This window comes from Syngnathus leptorhynchus, chromosome 12 (assembly GCF_054491065.1).
Source record: "Syngnathus leptorhynchus isolate UIUO chromosome 12, UIUO_Slep, whole genome shotgun sequence".
Classification (NCBI taxonomy): Eukaryota; Metazoa; Chordata; class Actinopteri; order Syngnathiformes; family Syngnathidae; genus Syngnathus; species Syngnathus leptorhynchus.
In genome coordinates this window covers 6,630,142-6,646,333 of record NC_141206.1, presented here as the reverse complement: position 1 = coordinate 6,646,333, position 16,192 = coordinate 6,630,142, and the positions used below count along the sequence as shown (strand labels likewise).

The following is a 16,192-nucleotide window of genomic DNA, read 5'->3' as shown; positions in this document are numbered from 1 at the left end:
AAATGAGCAAGATTACTGAAAAACTGCAAAAGAAATTTTAATGATTTATTATTGTGAGATTAGCCAATCAACTACCTATTTTACTCATAAATATATTCGTTTATACAGGACATACTAGGTGTGTGTCCATCTGCTGGGGCCCATGTTAAGCCATTTTCTGCCGCTAGATGTCAGAGTTACCCTTTTTATAATGATACAAATCTGATCCTAGAGTTCCACTAGCAAATGGCACCAAATGGTCACACAAAGTGACATTATTTGAATGTTTCGTGTTCTTATTGGTTGTTTTTAATCAGGTAAAATGAACACTTCTAGTTTCCTCGTGATTCACAGGTTAATCCTCAATCAAATGAGAGAGTTAAGTTAATTTCAAGAAATGAGTTCCACTCAAGATTCGCAAGGTTCAAAGGTTTGTGTACATTTTAGTTTTCAATTTTATTTTTTTTGTCAATCACATGTATTAGACATGCTGTAAGTTTAAGGTGTTTACTCATGTGTTGACTTCTGTGTATTTTCCTGCGTTTATATGAAACATTGTAAGCCTGAAGGCCTCCTGGCTCCAAACATTTTCCACCTGACGCTCTCGTTTTTCATTCGGAGGGACGAGGGATTGGGAACGAAGACTGATGGCTGCAGACTGCACTCACTGGGTGAAAACGCCTCGCTGGCAAGATGGCAGTATTATTCTTCCCGTGACAGGTCAGCTCAGGGCGACACTCCGTCACACAGAACAGATGAAAAGCTGACATGCAAACGCGCCGAAGGAGAAAAAAAAATAAAAACAAGACGAGGCTGTCAGCATTTTGCCAGCTCTCGCTCTCTCTTTACTGTTAAAGCAAGCCAGTTAAAATTGTATTTTCTCTTTTCATTCCACTCATAAATTGACTGAGTTTAACTCATTTGGTTTCAGGCAATAATAGAACAAATATATATGATATCCCAAAGCTGACAGACCAAAAGCCCAGTAAATAAAAATAAATTCAAATAGTTTATTTTGGAAGCAACAGCAGGCAAACATTACTTTTATTCTAAAAGCGAAACACATTAAGAAAACCTCTGGGGGGGGGGAAACACTTGAAACGATGAACACATCATCCGTAGAAAATGATCAAAATAATCATTTGAGTATATAGTGTCTCATTAATTTCTTGTTTTCATATCAATAAAGACTAATTTAAACAGTCCGTTCATTAGGTAACCTCGCCGTCCTTAAAGTGCAAATGAGTAAACATTTCATTTCTGCGATCAAAAGGTAGTAATTTTTCGCTGCGTGCACGCCATAATTATTCAAACAAACACAGCAGGCACCCTTTAATTAATACCCCAGCACAAAAACAAACAATAGCGGGTAAAGAAGTACACAACAATACAACAACAAGAGGCAGGATAAAAAAAGATTTGTAGCCATGTACATAAAAACATGCTACATTATACAGTTGGGAAGAGAAACAGGATACATGAGTAGAAATGGCGTCCTTCTTATCCCCATAAATAAATAGACTCAATCATAAGCCATCATCAAAATAATCTGGGGCTCGTCCTATTTACTACGGAGAAAAAAATAGACTGAGGCAGTAATCAGTTCATTGGCAGCACACACCCGAAAATGTGTGTGCTTGAGGGAAAAACAAATTCACAAAGTTATTAATAATTGTATGTCATCGATATATAGATGTTGTATTTAAAATCATCTGTTTAATGTTTATTGTATTTAAAAGGAATGCATATTTACCCATTATTTTTATTTTATTGTATCTGGTGTCTTTACATTGCACTTCTTTTACTTGCCGTCGGTGAGTCAATCAGAGTCAAGGATAAGAAAGAGAGAAGGATAATAAAGAGAGAGGGAGCGAGAGGCAGAAAAGTGGATGTTCAGTGGAAAAGCCATTATAAATCGTGACAAAGTAGCACGGACTGCAGAGGACTCGTATCGACCGACGGCTAGTTAGACCACAATTTTTTTTTTTATCTCAAACTATTTGAATGCTTCTTGGTGTCTATTTACTCTAAGTTACAGAAATAATGTGTTTTCTAAATTTGGTCATTGGGACATATTTACTCAACATAGTGTTGACTTCCTGTTTTATTTTAAAACCTCGCGACTTAAGTGATATGCAGTAAATATGAGAATGAAAAGCAGTATTTTGGTCCCACCACATCCAATTATCAGGATTGTGTCACATATTGAAAGAACAGTTAGTGACGTGATCTGAGAGATTGTTTTCTTGGGGATGCAAAGAAATCCTTTCCCAACTAGCAATGTCAGGAACAAGGAATGATTCCTATACTGACTGTGTAAACATATCCTCATTGACTACTAAGGTGCCCTTGTGCAAGGCACTTAACTGCCCATCCTTTTCATTGGTCAGTAAGAGACTCAGTCATGATTTCGGGGTCCTTCAAAAAAATGAATTCCCGGGGATCTCCTTGGATAAAGTGTCCAAGTTCCTGGCAATAAATGATATATTATTTTCAAGAACCACGCGTCATAACTTTGGGCCACTCAGATATCCTGAATTAATTGTGGCGTATTACACAAATGTTTAAGTTTCAGTGCTCCCCGCCATAAGTTACCATAAGAAGATAAATTAGCCCATAAATACGTCGTGTTGGAAGCATCCAGAGAGACAACATTACACTTTATTTTTAGCTTAAGAAACGAGACTAACAGCCAGGAAACTCGGGCAAGTCTTTTCTTGAACACCTCCCGCAGCTTGCCACCTGCACATTCTTGGATGTTCTCTCCTCCGTAAAGCCCCAAGCTTGAAGCTCCAGCCTGTCGTCATCTTCGTCCCGCTCGTCCTCACCTTCGTCGCCCTCCTCATACATGCTGGTTTCCTCTACGGAAGTTTCCATGTTGGGAAGGTAGCCGCTTAAGGTCTTTGCTTCGTTGTACTCGTAGATGGTAGGCAGGCTGCTGCGTAAACCGAAACGGCGGCGCAGGGCCACCAGCAGCGGCTGCGGCACGGTGAAGATGTCCACGTTGTTACCCAAGTCGATCCACGCCAGGCTGGGGAACTTCTTAGGGTCTTTAACCGCTTCCATCAAGTCTTTCATGACGGCCACTGTCAGACGGTTGCCGTTGATGGCGAGAGTGGTCAGCTTGGGAAGACCGCTGAGGGCCGGCAGGAGCAGTCGCAAGCTGTCGTCCAGAAGTCCGGTGAAGCTCAAGTCCACAGCAGACACTGCTTCACTGGCACCCTGCAGGTACAAGGCCACGCGGTGGACGTCTCTTCCCGAAAGTGGGATGCCGGAGAGGTTGACCACATCGCCGGACAGTTTTTTCTTCAGGGTGGTCTTTAGACTATAAGGAGAGAAAAATCAAATTCAACTACCTTGTGCTTATTTCAAAGGCTTTATCCAAGGCCTGCCACACTGTCCCACTAGACTGCAGGAATTGCAAAGTATGCAAAAAAAAAAAAAGGAACCCGCAAGCTTTGCTAGAGTGTAACAAGCGCTGCGATCAATAATGTAACGAGAGGAATTAGCATTTGAATATGTCTCAGTCTCGAGTAATGACTTTAATTTGCTGGGTGTGGATGTCATTTCTGTGCAGGAATAAAAAAAGGTGAAATCAAAGAAGGACAAATGACCCAAATGGACTTGCAAAGTGGACTACAAGATAAACAAGGTACTTAAAATGTATGTTATATTTGGTTTGTCGAGGTTTCGGTTTGACCTCAGGGACTCTCAGAATTGACATTCAAGGAGAGTGGAAGATCCGCTGGGATTCGCCGGAGGCCTTGACTTTTTATAGCAAGTACAAAACAACAACACAGATTGTCGAAGGATCTTTAAAAAAAAAAAAAAAAAAAAAGCAAAAACATATTTTGTGTACCGGCTAAAGTTTCTTGCTAATTAGCTCGCATGGGTCCCCTTAGACATCTCCCCACTCGCTAATTTGCAATATATGTCTGTCACCCGAATGTTTTTCTTGAATGGCTCATAAAAAATGATCTAATTTGGCCTTCCGACCCTTAAGTAATTTTTATAGAGGACTTTTTCAAAAGAGCCTTTTGCTGCCTGTGGTTCATTCAGTTATTCATCAAACATTTGAGCGCTGCAGTTAATGACTATGATAAATGAGAGTGTTTGCTCGACTGGTGGATTCTATTCCAATTTGTTGATTTGTACCAAGCAAGAGAATAAGAAGAAGGAAAAAAAAAAAGGAAATATAGGAACTAGATGGATGGAGTGTGCTTGTGGATCAACTGAGTAGGAGCATCAAGTATAATTGGTTAAATTGAAAAGGTCTAGTTGAGAAAATATTTGTATTGATGAGTAATTCCAAGTGTTAGCAATGTATTTATAGTGGGCGTTTGCTCTGCGAGAGGCCCTCCCACCTGTTTGTCTGTGGAATTGATATCCTGCGCAACCAACAAAGTCAGGCAAGGTTTGTACATTGAGTGAGTGAGTGAGTGAGTGAGTGAGTGAGTGAGTGAGTGAGTGAGTGAGTGAGTGAGTGAGTGAGTGGGTGGGTGGCGGGGATTCGGGTGTCTCGGGCTGCGTTTTTAATGAGACAGAAAAAAAGATGACTCCAGACTTAGCTTCCAAGCGCCACTGCCTAAGGGCTGCGTGGCCGCAGTTCCAACCCACAAGCTGCTCATTTGGCCGCGAGCCCGCCTGGCCAACGATTTGCATTTTCAGACGACAGGCAGAACATAGCAAAAAGAGACGGTGGCAACTTGGCAAAATGAAAAGAAAAAATGATGTGGAAATGAAAGAATTGTCTTTGTTTATTAACTTGTGTCATCACACTAATAAGGAAAAAAAAATAAGCAGACACGCCATCAAAACGTGTCAAAAGGTTTGCTAAGATTGTGAACAAAAATAGAGTAAATTGTTGCATTTTTTTCGTTGTCTATCTTTTATTTAAATTCAAATTTTTGAATGCTTGTGGTTTTGAGCCCGGCAAGACAACCAGTTTGCCAATTAGCTTGGCAACATTTATTTTTCAATTAATTTAATTCATCAATTAAATTAATAAAGTACAGTTAAGTACAGATCGCTGAAAATATACTGAAGCACGCTAATTACGAATTTATACTTTGTTTACAACAAACACACACAACCAGTAAAGTGACCACAAAAAAAAAAATTAGGTATGCCGTATGGAGCAAGGGAAGTGCATTTATTGACATGGCAGCCAGCGAACTGACAACAGTACCGGAATCTAATAAGCGCCAAGTCTCGTGTGTCAAACTATCGTCTGCTTACATACGGCTAGAGCAGACAGTCTAATTGCTTTTCATAGCCTGACTTTCCTCAGGGATGTTGTTAACTTTCACATACGGAGCAAGGGTGCTCGCTGTTGTGTGCTTATGTAAAGGCCAGAGGTGGCAAAGGAAGCGTCTGGGGCTTTTTTGCCATATTGAAATAGAATGCAAGCAGAAAAAGGAACAGGCATGCTGCAAAAGCCAGAGTGGAGCTTAATGAAGCTTTGTTTTTATGGGCCTACTTGCTGGAGAGAGTCACGTCGTCATTATAGCACAGCAACCTGGAGTGCCTTGTTTTGTCTTTCGAGGCTCTCGTGGGTAAATAATGGCAAATGTATTACGTGATACGAGATACCTTCATGCCTCTTTATCAGCGATATGTTTGTTTTGAACTTGAAAGGTCACAATGTACAATCATGATATATCTGGAATGCCCAGTTAATCATTTTCTTCACTGCTGGGGATAAGGACTAAGCTGGCCTACAAATACTGAAAATTCTCATATGATGGACGCCCATTGGAAATGCTTTTCAAAGATTTGAAAAAGAAAAAATATCATTTATAATATTAATATAATAATCTAATTTTTTTTTTCTTGAAAAGAAAAAAAATAGGGATACGCCTCCTGTTTTTTTTTCTACTTAACAGGGGATGGCTCCTAATTTATTTGTATTTTTTAAAAATATATTAAGATAAGAAGCATGTTTTAGAATGTGGAAATTGAAAGTTGGATAAAAAACAACTTTGTCTTTTTTTTCTTTTTTTTTTCAGAAGGACCAAAAATGCTCCTGTTTCTAAAAGTTATCTAAAAATCTGGCAATAGGTCAACTTCAGCCCCATTTCTGAATCTTAGTCATTTGATTTTACTATTGGCGAGAATGGAGAGAGATTGAAATTGTTAATCAGATGTGTTTGACATTTTATATGAACACATTACCTTTCCTTGGCACGTGCGTCTTTGATGGATGTGTCCCATGCGGTTCACATATTCCTTCCCCTAACAAGGTAAAAGCGTCTCGTTTTTAAATGCCACCATCGATTGACTCTTCTATTCACACGCTTTCTTTCCCCTCGCTTATCTCGAGTCGAGCGATGCCACCGAGGAAACGACTAGTGCCGGTGTGCACCTCACCAATTAAAAAAACAATTCTAGAATTGTCACACCGGGTCGCCATTTTTATTTTTTGGGGAACTTGAAGAATTAGGCAACTCGTGTCCATTGCGTCTCCAGGGTGACAGTCGAAAGCATGCGGCCGAAGAAACTTGTAATGAATGTCCTCCCACGCAGACTATAAGTTCCCCTTCATTTACTCTCATGAATGAGTAATAGAAAGAGAGAGCAACTGTTTGCGGTTCTTCATTTCCTCACTTTCAGAGACTGCTTTCACTTGTGTACCCTTTAGTCCATTTAATCTAACTCCTGTTGGTTTTCCAGCTCGGTACACTTTATTTATTTATTTATTTATTTATTTATTTATTTATTTATTATTATTATTATTATTATTATTATTATTATTATATTTTTTATTTATACTGCTCAATGGGTTTGTTAGCGAGTGTTATTTGCCCTATGGCAATTTTGGTTCAACAAAAGTGTGAGTATGTTGTAATTGTATTCCGATTATATTCCAAGATAATATAGCAGAAGAAGGGGATGAGTGTCCGACCTTCTAGGAACCGAAGCCCTGTTAACTTGTTTTACAAGAGCTGGAGGCAGTTTCAGACAAAGCAACACAATTAGTTGAAGATCATTCTTTAAATAGCGTTGAACCCTGAAAAGCAGCAAAGCTCAGGGACACGAGTCAAAACGACTCACATTATGAAATTGTAGCTCGAAGCATCGAAACCCGTTTACTGCTTACCAAAATAATAATTTTCGAGGTTATAATAACTCATTTGGCTCGATTTAAGAAAATTAAAAACAGTCAGTAAATCACATTCAGGGACTCGCCTACAGTAAATCCACCTCGAAGCCCTTTGAGACTGCTTGTGATTTAGGGCTATACAAATAAACTTGACTTGACTTGACTTGACTTGATTGCGCAATAAGTGAAATCTTATTATGGTTAATTGCAAAAAAAAAAAAGATATATATATATTATATATAATTGGATATATATCCATTGCCAGGAATCAAGCGCATTTATTTTCATTTGATTTCACTTCCTTTGTATTATTGCATTGATTGTCTTCCTCTATTCCCTTACTGGGGGGGCTTTTTCCTCGCTTAGTGTAAAGAGTCCATTTTGTCGGGCTGTTGCCACACAGAGCAGTGCTGCGGTTGGAGCTTAAGCTCTGGGGAAAGGCGCTGTCAAACTCGGAGATAGAGGAGGAGGCGGCGGAATCACTGCAAGGTTGCTGATTAGAGCTATTCACTCACCCACCCTGCTTTTTTCTTTTTTTTTCTTGACACATTCACAATCCCTGAAGAATTTGCACCATTTATAGAGAAATTAAAACACATTTGCTCAAATGAGAGATTTATCTAAAAATACGATTGGAAGCCGTCATCTTGTTTGGAATGAAACGAAGCTTAAAAGCCAAGACGATTTTTTTGACTCGCCCAGTTTTTGCTTTGGTGGCATTAATTGCATAGCAAATGTGACTTTCAAAATGTATTATCTCGGTAATTTCCTTTTTTTCTCCACCACTGCACTATTTCACATTTGCTGATATTGCTGCCTCCCTGGAGGTATGTTTAATGTTTTTGCAATAGGTGTAGAATTTTGCATGACTCAAGCTCATATTCCAATCATTCTAAAATATGATTGCTCTTCGAGCACTTTTAGAGATTGGACTCTGATTGTAGAGACAATTTCACGCCTTGTTTTGACTGCGGGGGCCATCGTTGACTGCAGCGACTCCAAACATCGGTGACACCGCCAGAGAAATTAGAGTGGCTTCACAAAGACGTCTTAACCTCTTTTGTCTGGAATCAGCATTATAGCTGAGCAATGGAGAAAAGTGTGGCAATTACGCTGGGTTTTTTTTTGTCTCGGAGCAGAACGCATTACTCAGCCGGTGGGCTTCGGCGGCATTTAAGGCTTGGAGCTTTGTGCGCTCTGATGATAAGAGCGAGAAGAGTCACGGTTGTGACAGATGTTTGGGCAGGTGTCACACGGCGTGGGTGAGCGATAGATGCCGGAATTGTTCCCGCAAGCTGCTTCCTCTCAAGGCCCGCACTTTGCAAAATGAGTAAAAGTCTAAGTGGAAGGTACTCCATGCTCGCAGTGGAACGACTAAAGATTTTTTTTTTTGTAGTCGATTGTAACTCGATCAGATCTTTTCAACACAGTATAGCGATCCCCAAGGTGTTTCCATTTGAAAATATGTATTCTCCCCACTTATTGTATATATATTTTTGGGGTTGAAACAAGTATGAGAAGTAGTACAAGGCTGTAAAAGTACAGACAACCTTTTGACTAACTGCCAGACAAATAACTTCCAGTTCTACACACAAAGCCGGGACTCGGATTATTTCACTGTGATGGTTAGCATTAAAATTCAGCTTTGCTTGGAGGCTTAGGAATTCTGAATCATCCCCGAGCAGACATTAGAGAACATTTCAGTATCATTGCAGTAGACATCAGTCCTGGAGGGAAGTCCTGAACTGGATTCTCCTTGGATTTCTCTTATCGGGAGGATCTCAATTTGCTTTAGCTCTGGGGAGGATCGTTGACTCCAAGCTTAAATGAAATCTTACATCCTTGTTCATGATCTTGAATCCCTCTGCAGCAATAATGTCGTGCCACTTCACTCCTTTCCTCTGAAGTCTTTACAGCAGAAATCACAAACATCAGAGACGGTGTTTATTATTTTCTTCCGGCCTTCTGGCAAATTTGTAACGTGTGTGCGCAAAGTATTTGTGGAATCCGAACTGTATGCTGAGTCAACGTGTCGACTTTTGATAAGCCTGTATGATCGGCACCCGAAGCGGGGTTACACTCCGTCGGAGCTGCAAAGCAAATATGTTCAAAGTCACATGTTTGATCTTCCTCCGGGAGTATTCCTCAACCCCGCACCCCACGACGACCGAGCTGCCCAGAGAGACTGAACAAAAAAAAATTCATTCAGCAAATTGGTGAGCTGTAGTTTTAATTGTAGAGTATCAAATGAAACAAAAGATAACCTTTTCCTTAATGTTGTGAACCGCTGCAAGGATAATAAAGATAACTGTAGCCTCTTTTGTACTGTATTCAGAGCTGTGCATTTCAATGCTGGTTTCATAACAGTTCCTTGACATAGTAAAACAGCCCCTCCAAGATATACAGTTACATAAGGCAAACTGTTTTCCGTGCGCTCTGTCGCAGTGCTTCTTGCTCACGAGCATCCAGTTTGTCACGTGGAATCAAATCATCGGTGGATTGGTCGATTCGCCCCGGCGAGCGCTTCATAATAATAGCACGCTTTGCGTAAAGAGGTCACTGGAATAGTAACAGTTTCATACGCAGTTTCAATGCGCTTGAGATACATTGTTTTTCTTTCATTCCTTTTCTATGTGTCACAGGTGTGTTTTGCATGACAAACAAATGTTTCCTAATGACGCTGTGTTGCAACCCATGAGAGACGTGTGACAGAGTAGCTCATCGCCCGTAATGGTTTACTGCACTCATTAGTCCTTTCTTGTCTCATTACAACTCAGCTGCAGTAAAATAATATGCAACACTGAAAGAGTTTTGTTTGTTTTGGGGCTGACTGTTCTCACTGCTGTGACATTAACTATGTCTAACATGTAACTAACTAGGATTTTTATTGATTCATTTTGCATGAATGAAGTGACTCATCTAGGATGTCAAATACGGCGTAGCTCTGGGGCTGAGCCACTCAACATGTACAATGATGGAAGCCTTCATCCCGCCATCTGCCAAGAGGTTTGTTTTCTAACCCGGAAAATTATTCAGTCGGATGCAGGGAGGAGTATTCAATCACTGTGCTTGTGGATCCTGCCAATCCTGTGATCCTAAAGCCTGAAAGTCTGAATTTAAATTTCAACTAAGATGGCACAAAAGTTGTCAGGGAGACGCAGTCAAACCTCAAACTCATTCATCATCCTTTGACATGTTGAATTATTGACAGTAAAATATATTTTACTTTAAACGTTTCAACCTCACCTAAAAAAAAAAAATCACATTCAAACCATCAAAGATATACTTCCATTTTTTTTTTAAATTTAGCTTACGTCATGTTCTTTAACGCAGGCTCAATAGCACCTCTGCTGGTGGCAGTCCAATAGTGCGCTCATCAAATTGCTTGTAATTAATCAACTATTCACTGGTTAGTTGATGGCCAACTAACCATCAATCAATTATTTTGCTCACCCTTATGAAATAACATGGCATTTCAGTACTGTCAAAATCATATACCCCGGTTCCTGTCTTTTTTTTTTTTTTTTTTTTTAATGAGTCTTCCTGTTTGAACCACAGCGAGAGGAGCAGAGCTCGCTAATGAGCTCATCGTTTGCAAACGCGGCAAAATGAAGGCTGGCGTGAAACACCTCAAGGTACTTGCGACAATCTGTTTTCTTCTGCAAACAATTGGCTGATGTTCAGTGTATATGTGTGATGTTTTAACTTAAAGCCTTTTTATTTATTTTTCTTAAAACCTGTTAGGTATTAGACCATGTCAGCCAACGCTAGGGATCCTGTGATCCTTAGTGATTGCCGATCAGAGGTGTGCGACGCTGGAATATCTCTTTGGATCAGAAATGACTCCAGATGGTGCCTGCAGCTTTTAAAAATCGAATAATCAACATGGTGAAATCACTAATGCCAATATTAACGCTGACTTCCAATGCAAACATTGCTTGAGGTGACAAAACAGAAAGGTAAGGAGCATTTCTCCAAACTTACGTATCCAAAGTCAGATTAGTATTTTAGAGAGGCATTAGGGAGGATTTATGTATGAGTCGTACTGATGTTTATGGCAAGGATGTGCCCCCGTGCATCTGAAGAGTGATAATGCGGCAGAGACGATGGCACACTTACCAGGCCTGAGACTTCCTCCTGGGAACGCTTTGTCTCGTCCACTTGGAGTGAGGAGTCAGGTGGTAAATCAGCTGACGGCAGATCTTGTTGGTCGACTTGAGGGAGTCCGTCTCCTGCAGCGAGCGATACAACACGCGTGTTGAATAGCAAGTAGAAAATCTCAATAAAACAAAGCGTTCGGGAAAGACTACACATCGGACGTTTGAAGGAGGAGGGCTAGCTAATATACCGGCCTACACAAGAATAGGAGTTATCCCTAACCAACTTTTACAAATATGATGAAGCAGTTTCCTCTGGTTTGGGTAACTAGTGGAGACTGTCTCTAGTTTTTTTTATTTATTTTTATTTATTGATTGGTTTATTTATTATAATAGTAGAAATATAGCACTACCGCCTCTTCCTTCTTTGTCTTTTCCCTTCCTCTGTCACTATAAATGGAATAGGTTGCACCGAGCTGGGCAAATCTAATTAATGGTACAACAACAACAAGAAGAAAGAAGCAGTGTGGCAAAGAGAGCGCGAGGAAGGGGTAAGAAAAGACAAAGCAATTTAGTACTTTAAGGCAATGAACCGTTTCAGCTGCCAATTTGTTTCTCGGCTGACAAACAAACATGCCTTTCTTTCACTTCAAAACAAGCAACATGACCATTTTCAGCCACCCAGCCTCACTAAACTAATTTAACGCGAATATATGCTTTGTAACAATAGATTCACTTCGGCACATGCTGAACACACGCTACATTATTAAGCCATACTAAAGCGGCTAGTGAATAGCCCGAAATAAGATTCAAATGCCACACCCGGATGATATTTATTGTCAAACATAAAACAGATCATTAACAAACTCTGAGTACTGTAGTTTTGCTTTGGGCAAAGTTTACCAACATGCAAAGCTTGACATCCTAACAATTAGCACGAATAGTTTGTAGAATCATGTGTTTGAACACAAACAGTAGAACAACACATACATTCATAGTACTATAGTCCCAGGCATATCTTCTCACACACTGTTTAACTTTTACGTATCCTTTATCTTTTTATCTTATCCTTTGTTTTTATAAAGTTGAATAAAGGAACCACTGTGCGTCATTGCAAACATGTCAATGCCAGATTACTTTATATTACTATATATCGAACTTTCCCGCTTTTCCTTGTGGGCCTCCCAACGTAAACAGTGACAAGATTAGAATTGCTCACAGGTCATCATTATTCGCGGGGACTTGGTGAGTAAAAATGAGCTTCTGGCGAGTTCATCTTTAGGCAGCCCGGCTATCTTTTCTGAAATTAACAGTAATAGCTGCCAGGTCTGTTCTGTGAGTTACTGCCACTCCGTTTATTTGGTGTCTTCCACTTCTTAGCAGCTTTATAGAGGGACGTTTCTTATTTGTAGGCCAGTGGTGAGCTCGGGTGCCGCGACTTGAATTTATCAAGAGTCATAATGCATGAACAGCTACAATGAATTACAAATACCATTTTAGAGTTTCAGGGGGAAATAAATGATTTTCTAAATTTCACTTTTCAGTGTTTTTGTGAAGACAGGAAAGCCAGTACAGTATAACAACGTATAACCCTGATTTTGGTATGTTTGCAGCTGAGCAAAAGGAGGGCTGCGACACTGTGGGAGTGGTCACACACACACACACACACACGACTTCATCCATCTATGGATTTGCAAAATACGTCCACAAGGAGACATTTGTATTGATCTTGTGTTTTTCAGACTGTCTCACCACAAAGAGCGAGAGAAGTGTAGCCTGAGCACCTGCCCACGCCGATCAAATGGAAGACAATCCCACGCTCCTGAGGGTCCCCGAACCCCCCGCAATTGACCTTTTTCACCATTGAAAGGAAAGAGCGCATGAGCAGCAGGTAAACTAATCTAGTGCTTCTCTTTGAGAGCAAGTTTTCTTTTTTGCCCAGAGGGAGAAAAAAAAAACATCATTCCAAATTCATTTCAAAACCTTATCCTTAAAAAAAATTGATTTGCTTGTAAAATAATTCAGATGTTAACTCTCCACTAACAACCCAGGCTAAATTTAGTTCTGCCCATTGTTTGAAAAAACATCTATTTTGAGTCCCGTTTTCAATTTTCAAAACACGTCATCCAAACAAAAGACAGTGTTTTGATCAATAATGCAAATGACGCTCCCCGTTCCTTTCACTCTTTTAATTTAATTGGCCCCTAATGGATGTAACCTTCAGAATTCTTCCAGACAAGCTACCACTTGCCCTTTTACACACAGTTTCCATCGACTTATCAACTATTTGTCATCTGAAAAAACTGCCTTGAAATATCTTGCCACGATTTGACAATAAAACGTTTAAATGAGGAATTGTCCCAGATACTCACCCTCTTCGGACACTGCAGGTCTCGAGCCAGACTTAGTAGCAGCTCATGTGAGATGGGGTCCACCAGATTGAGAAAAGCCGCATTCTTGTACAAAATGTCATTGAGCGACGTTCCCTGAAGCCCTAAATCCTGGAAAGAAAAGAATGTTCAAAAGTCTTGGCAAGTGTAATAATCATGATCAGGACTGATAAGGTAGTAGCTCCCTACGCTTTCAATTTCCCCCTAACACGAATCAATAAAGCTCGGCGTTATCTGTAAAAGCTGACGTATGTCGAAATGGGGGAACATGAAAGGCTTGATTAATTGAGTTTTCACAAAAAGTCGATGTACTTAAAGGAGATTGTGTGTATTTTATAGTCAAGATTGTTTTTTTTTATTTACTTAATGTGTACCCTTGAAGACCATCTTTGCAAATAGTCTAATAATGTACTGTACTCTATCATGCAAGCTGGGTGGGGGGGTCGAGGTTATGTAATGCTCTGCACGCTCTGACAGACCCAACCCTTGGAGGAGGAAAACTCCCATCAGCATTTTCTCCTCCTCTGGCTTCTGACTTGATTTATTACACTGGAGCTCAATGGGAGTCCCCGATGCTGGGCTATCCTCCAAGCCAGCTCGCCCTACGCTACGCATTGTTTCATGTGGAAACAAAGTCGATGCAGCTACAATGCACAGCTAATTCCAAGGATGAATTTGGCTAATTCCCAACTGGAAAAAGATCAAATCATTTCCATTTATCCACATCTCTGTTTTGGTAATGGACTCAGATGGGATTGGGTAACGCCCCTTTGAATGCTGGCCATGTAATTTGATATCAGAAGCACATTGCCTCTTCCCACTCGTGGGCTTCATTAGAATCCAGTTAGATACGGCGCCAAGCCAGACCGATGCAGGCCGGTGTTTACTTTGAATACGCGTTAGCCGATGCCACATCTTCCTCGGTTTTTAAATCAAAAGAACAACCAAGAGTTGGCGCAGATCCAATAATAATGCCTCTCGAGAAATTCAAACTAAAGTTATGAATGTGAGCGAGGTTTTATTGCAATTGACTGGCAACCAGTTCAGGGTGAACGTTACTTTCTTCTCAATGTTATCTTGAGTTAATTAGAGACTAAATTGCCCACAGTTGTAAATGTGAGAGCGAAGCCAGCCATCCATAAAGTTCTTTGTAAATCATTGTCAAACAATTGTTGCGTTTAATTCAACACCCTCTTGACGCCTTTTGTGTCCCTATTACTCATTTATGAAAATAAGTGTGGTGCAATCGGTTAAACTGTAGAATAGTGGCGATAAAAGGACATCGTGTGTTACAGTAGCCAACCTCTCATATGGTACACTAAGGATGAATGCTTTTTAAAAATGACTTAATTGCATTTTGTTTCCCTCTTAATATTGCCATTGTGATTTAATATACCGCAATTGGAGTTGATGACTTACTAAACACCTTGACTTGCAGTCTTTTAAGCATTCACTGTGACAACTTCACAAAGTGTGGCCTAAGAAAGTCAGGAAGTCACAAATCAAATTACAAAAATAATGCAAACAATTGTTAGTAAATGTTGCTTCACCTGACAACGATTACTACTTTCCTATCAGACGGGACTTTGGCGCCACCCGGTGGCATGGCGGAGTGCATTCTACTCATACAAATGTAAAAAAACAGACAGAGTGCCCGGGATAAAAGGCTCCTTCATCTTAAGTGACTCACTGCGTAAATGCTGCTAATGTGCGCCGACCGACGTACACATCGGTCAAAAAGTCTTACAGGAAGTTTCGCATGAGTCACATCCTTTCAACTTCATGCAAATATCAACTTTAAGACGTCTGTTCATTGTACAGTGGATGTATGCCACATCAACTACAGATGGGCCGGAAGTTACTTTCAGGTTGTTGTTTATTTTTTTATTTTTTTCTCTCCGCCTTCTGACTAACGACGGGGGAGTTCTCTTGATCAGAAGTGCTCCCGTCAGAGCATCCTGACTATTCCCTGCCTTTGATCAGTCTGAAGCTACCAAGAGGAAGTGGAAAGCTAAAGCTGAGGTCTAAAAACGGCGCTCACTCTCTCGTTGGGGTAAATCCCCCTCCCCGCCTCGAGTGCGGATTAAAAGTGTGGATACACAATCATATTGATATCTGATCAATTATTGGCAACCGTGAAGATGTGTGGCAAAGACGTGAAGCAGTTCAATCAAGCCACGAGATTTAATCCGCATATTCATAAATAGAAAAAAATTGAGCCTCCTTTAAATTGATGATGGCCTTTTGAGGGAAAACTGAAAGGTAAGAGTAATGGTAAGTCGTTTTTTTTTAGATAATTTACATATTCCACATTAATTCAGTGATCCTCATTTGCATTTTTTTCATATCTAGAAATATATGCCAACCCATTACAGATAGTGATATTTTAAGTCATGCAAAACGTATTTAACATTTTATGTTGTCTCGATTTTAATCTGTTGAATTTAAAGCTTTATTTGACTTCTTTCCACTCTTTGAATATAAACAAACATGTCCCAGATTCTTTATTCAGACACCACCGGAGCTTCAAAATTGATACAAGTATGCAAAAAAGTCAAGATGCACTCATTTTCCACAATATTAGGTACAGGTAAATATCTGCCCTTAGTTTCCTGTGTGAATAT

The 16,192-nt window shown here is 40.1% G+C and overlaps 1 protein-coding gene across 1 annotated transcript; it reads right to left on the bottom strand.

The window, feature by feature from the left end:
• Positions 1-2,664: 2,664 nt before the first annotated feature.
• LOC147048096 (leucine-rich repeat-containing protein 75B-like) lies at positions 2,665-15,174 on the bottom strand. Its single transcript, XM_085926938.1, has 5 exons — positions 15,136-15,174; positions 13,551-13,679; positions 11,757-11,798; positions 11,201-11,313; positions 2,665-3,304 (listed from the first exon to the last, which is right to left on the bottom strand). Exons 1-5 carry the CDS (start codon positions 15,172-15,174, stop codon positions 2,665-2,667), a joined length of 963 nt encoding a protein of 320 aa, XP_085783064.1.
• Positions 15,175-16,192: the final 1,018 nt, after the last annotated feature.

Coding starts and splice junctions, on each gene's coding strand:
- LOC147048096 (XM_085926938.1), bottom strand. CDS start 15,174: ATGCCACCGGGTGGCGCCAAAGTCCCGTCTGATAGGAAA. Junction 13,680..15,135: donor AAGTCCCGTCTGATAGGAAA/GTAGTAATCGTT, acceptor TTTTCTTTCCAG/GATTTAGGGCTTCAGGGAAC. Junction 11,314..11,756: donor AAACGGTTCATTGCCTTAAA/GTACTAAATTGC, acceptor CGCTCGCTGCAG/GAGACGGACTCCCTCAAGTC.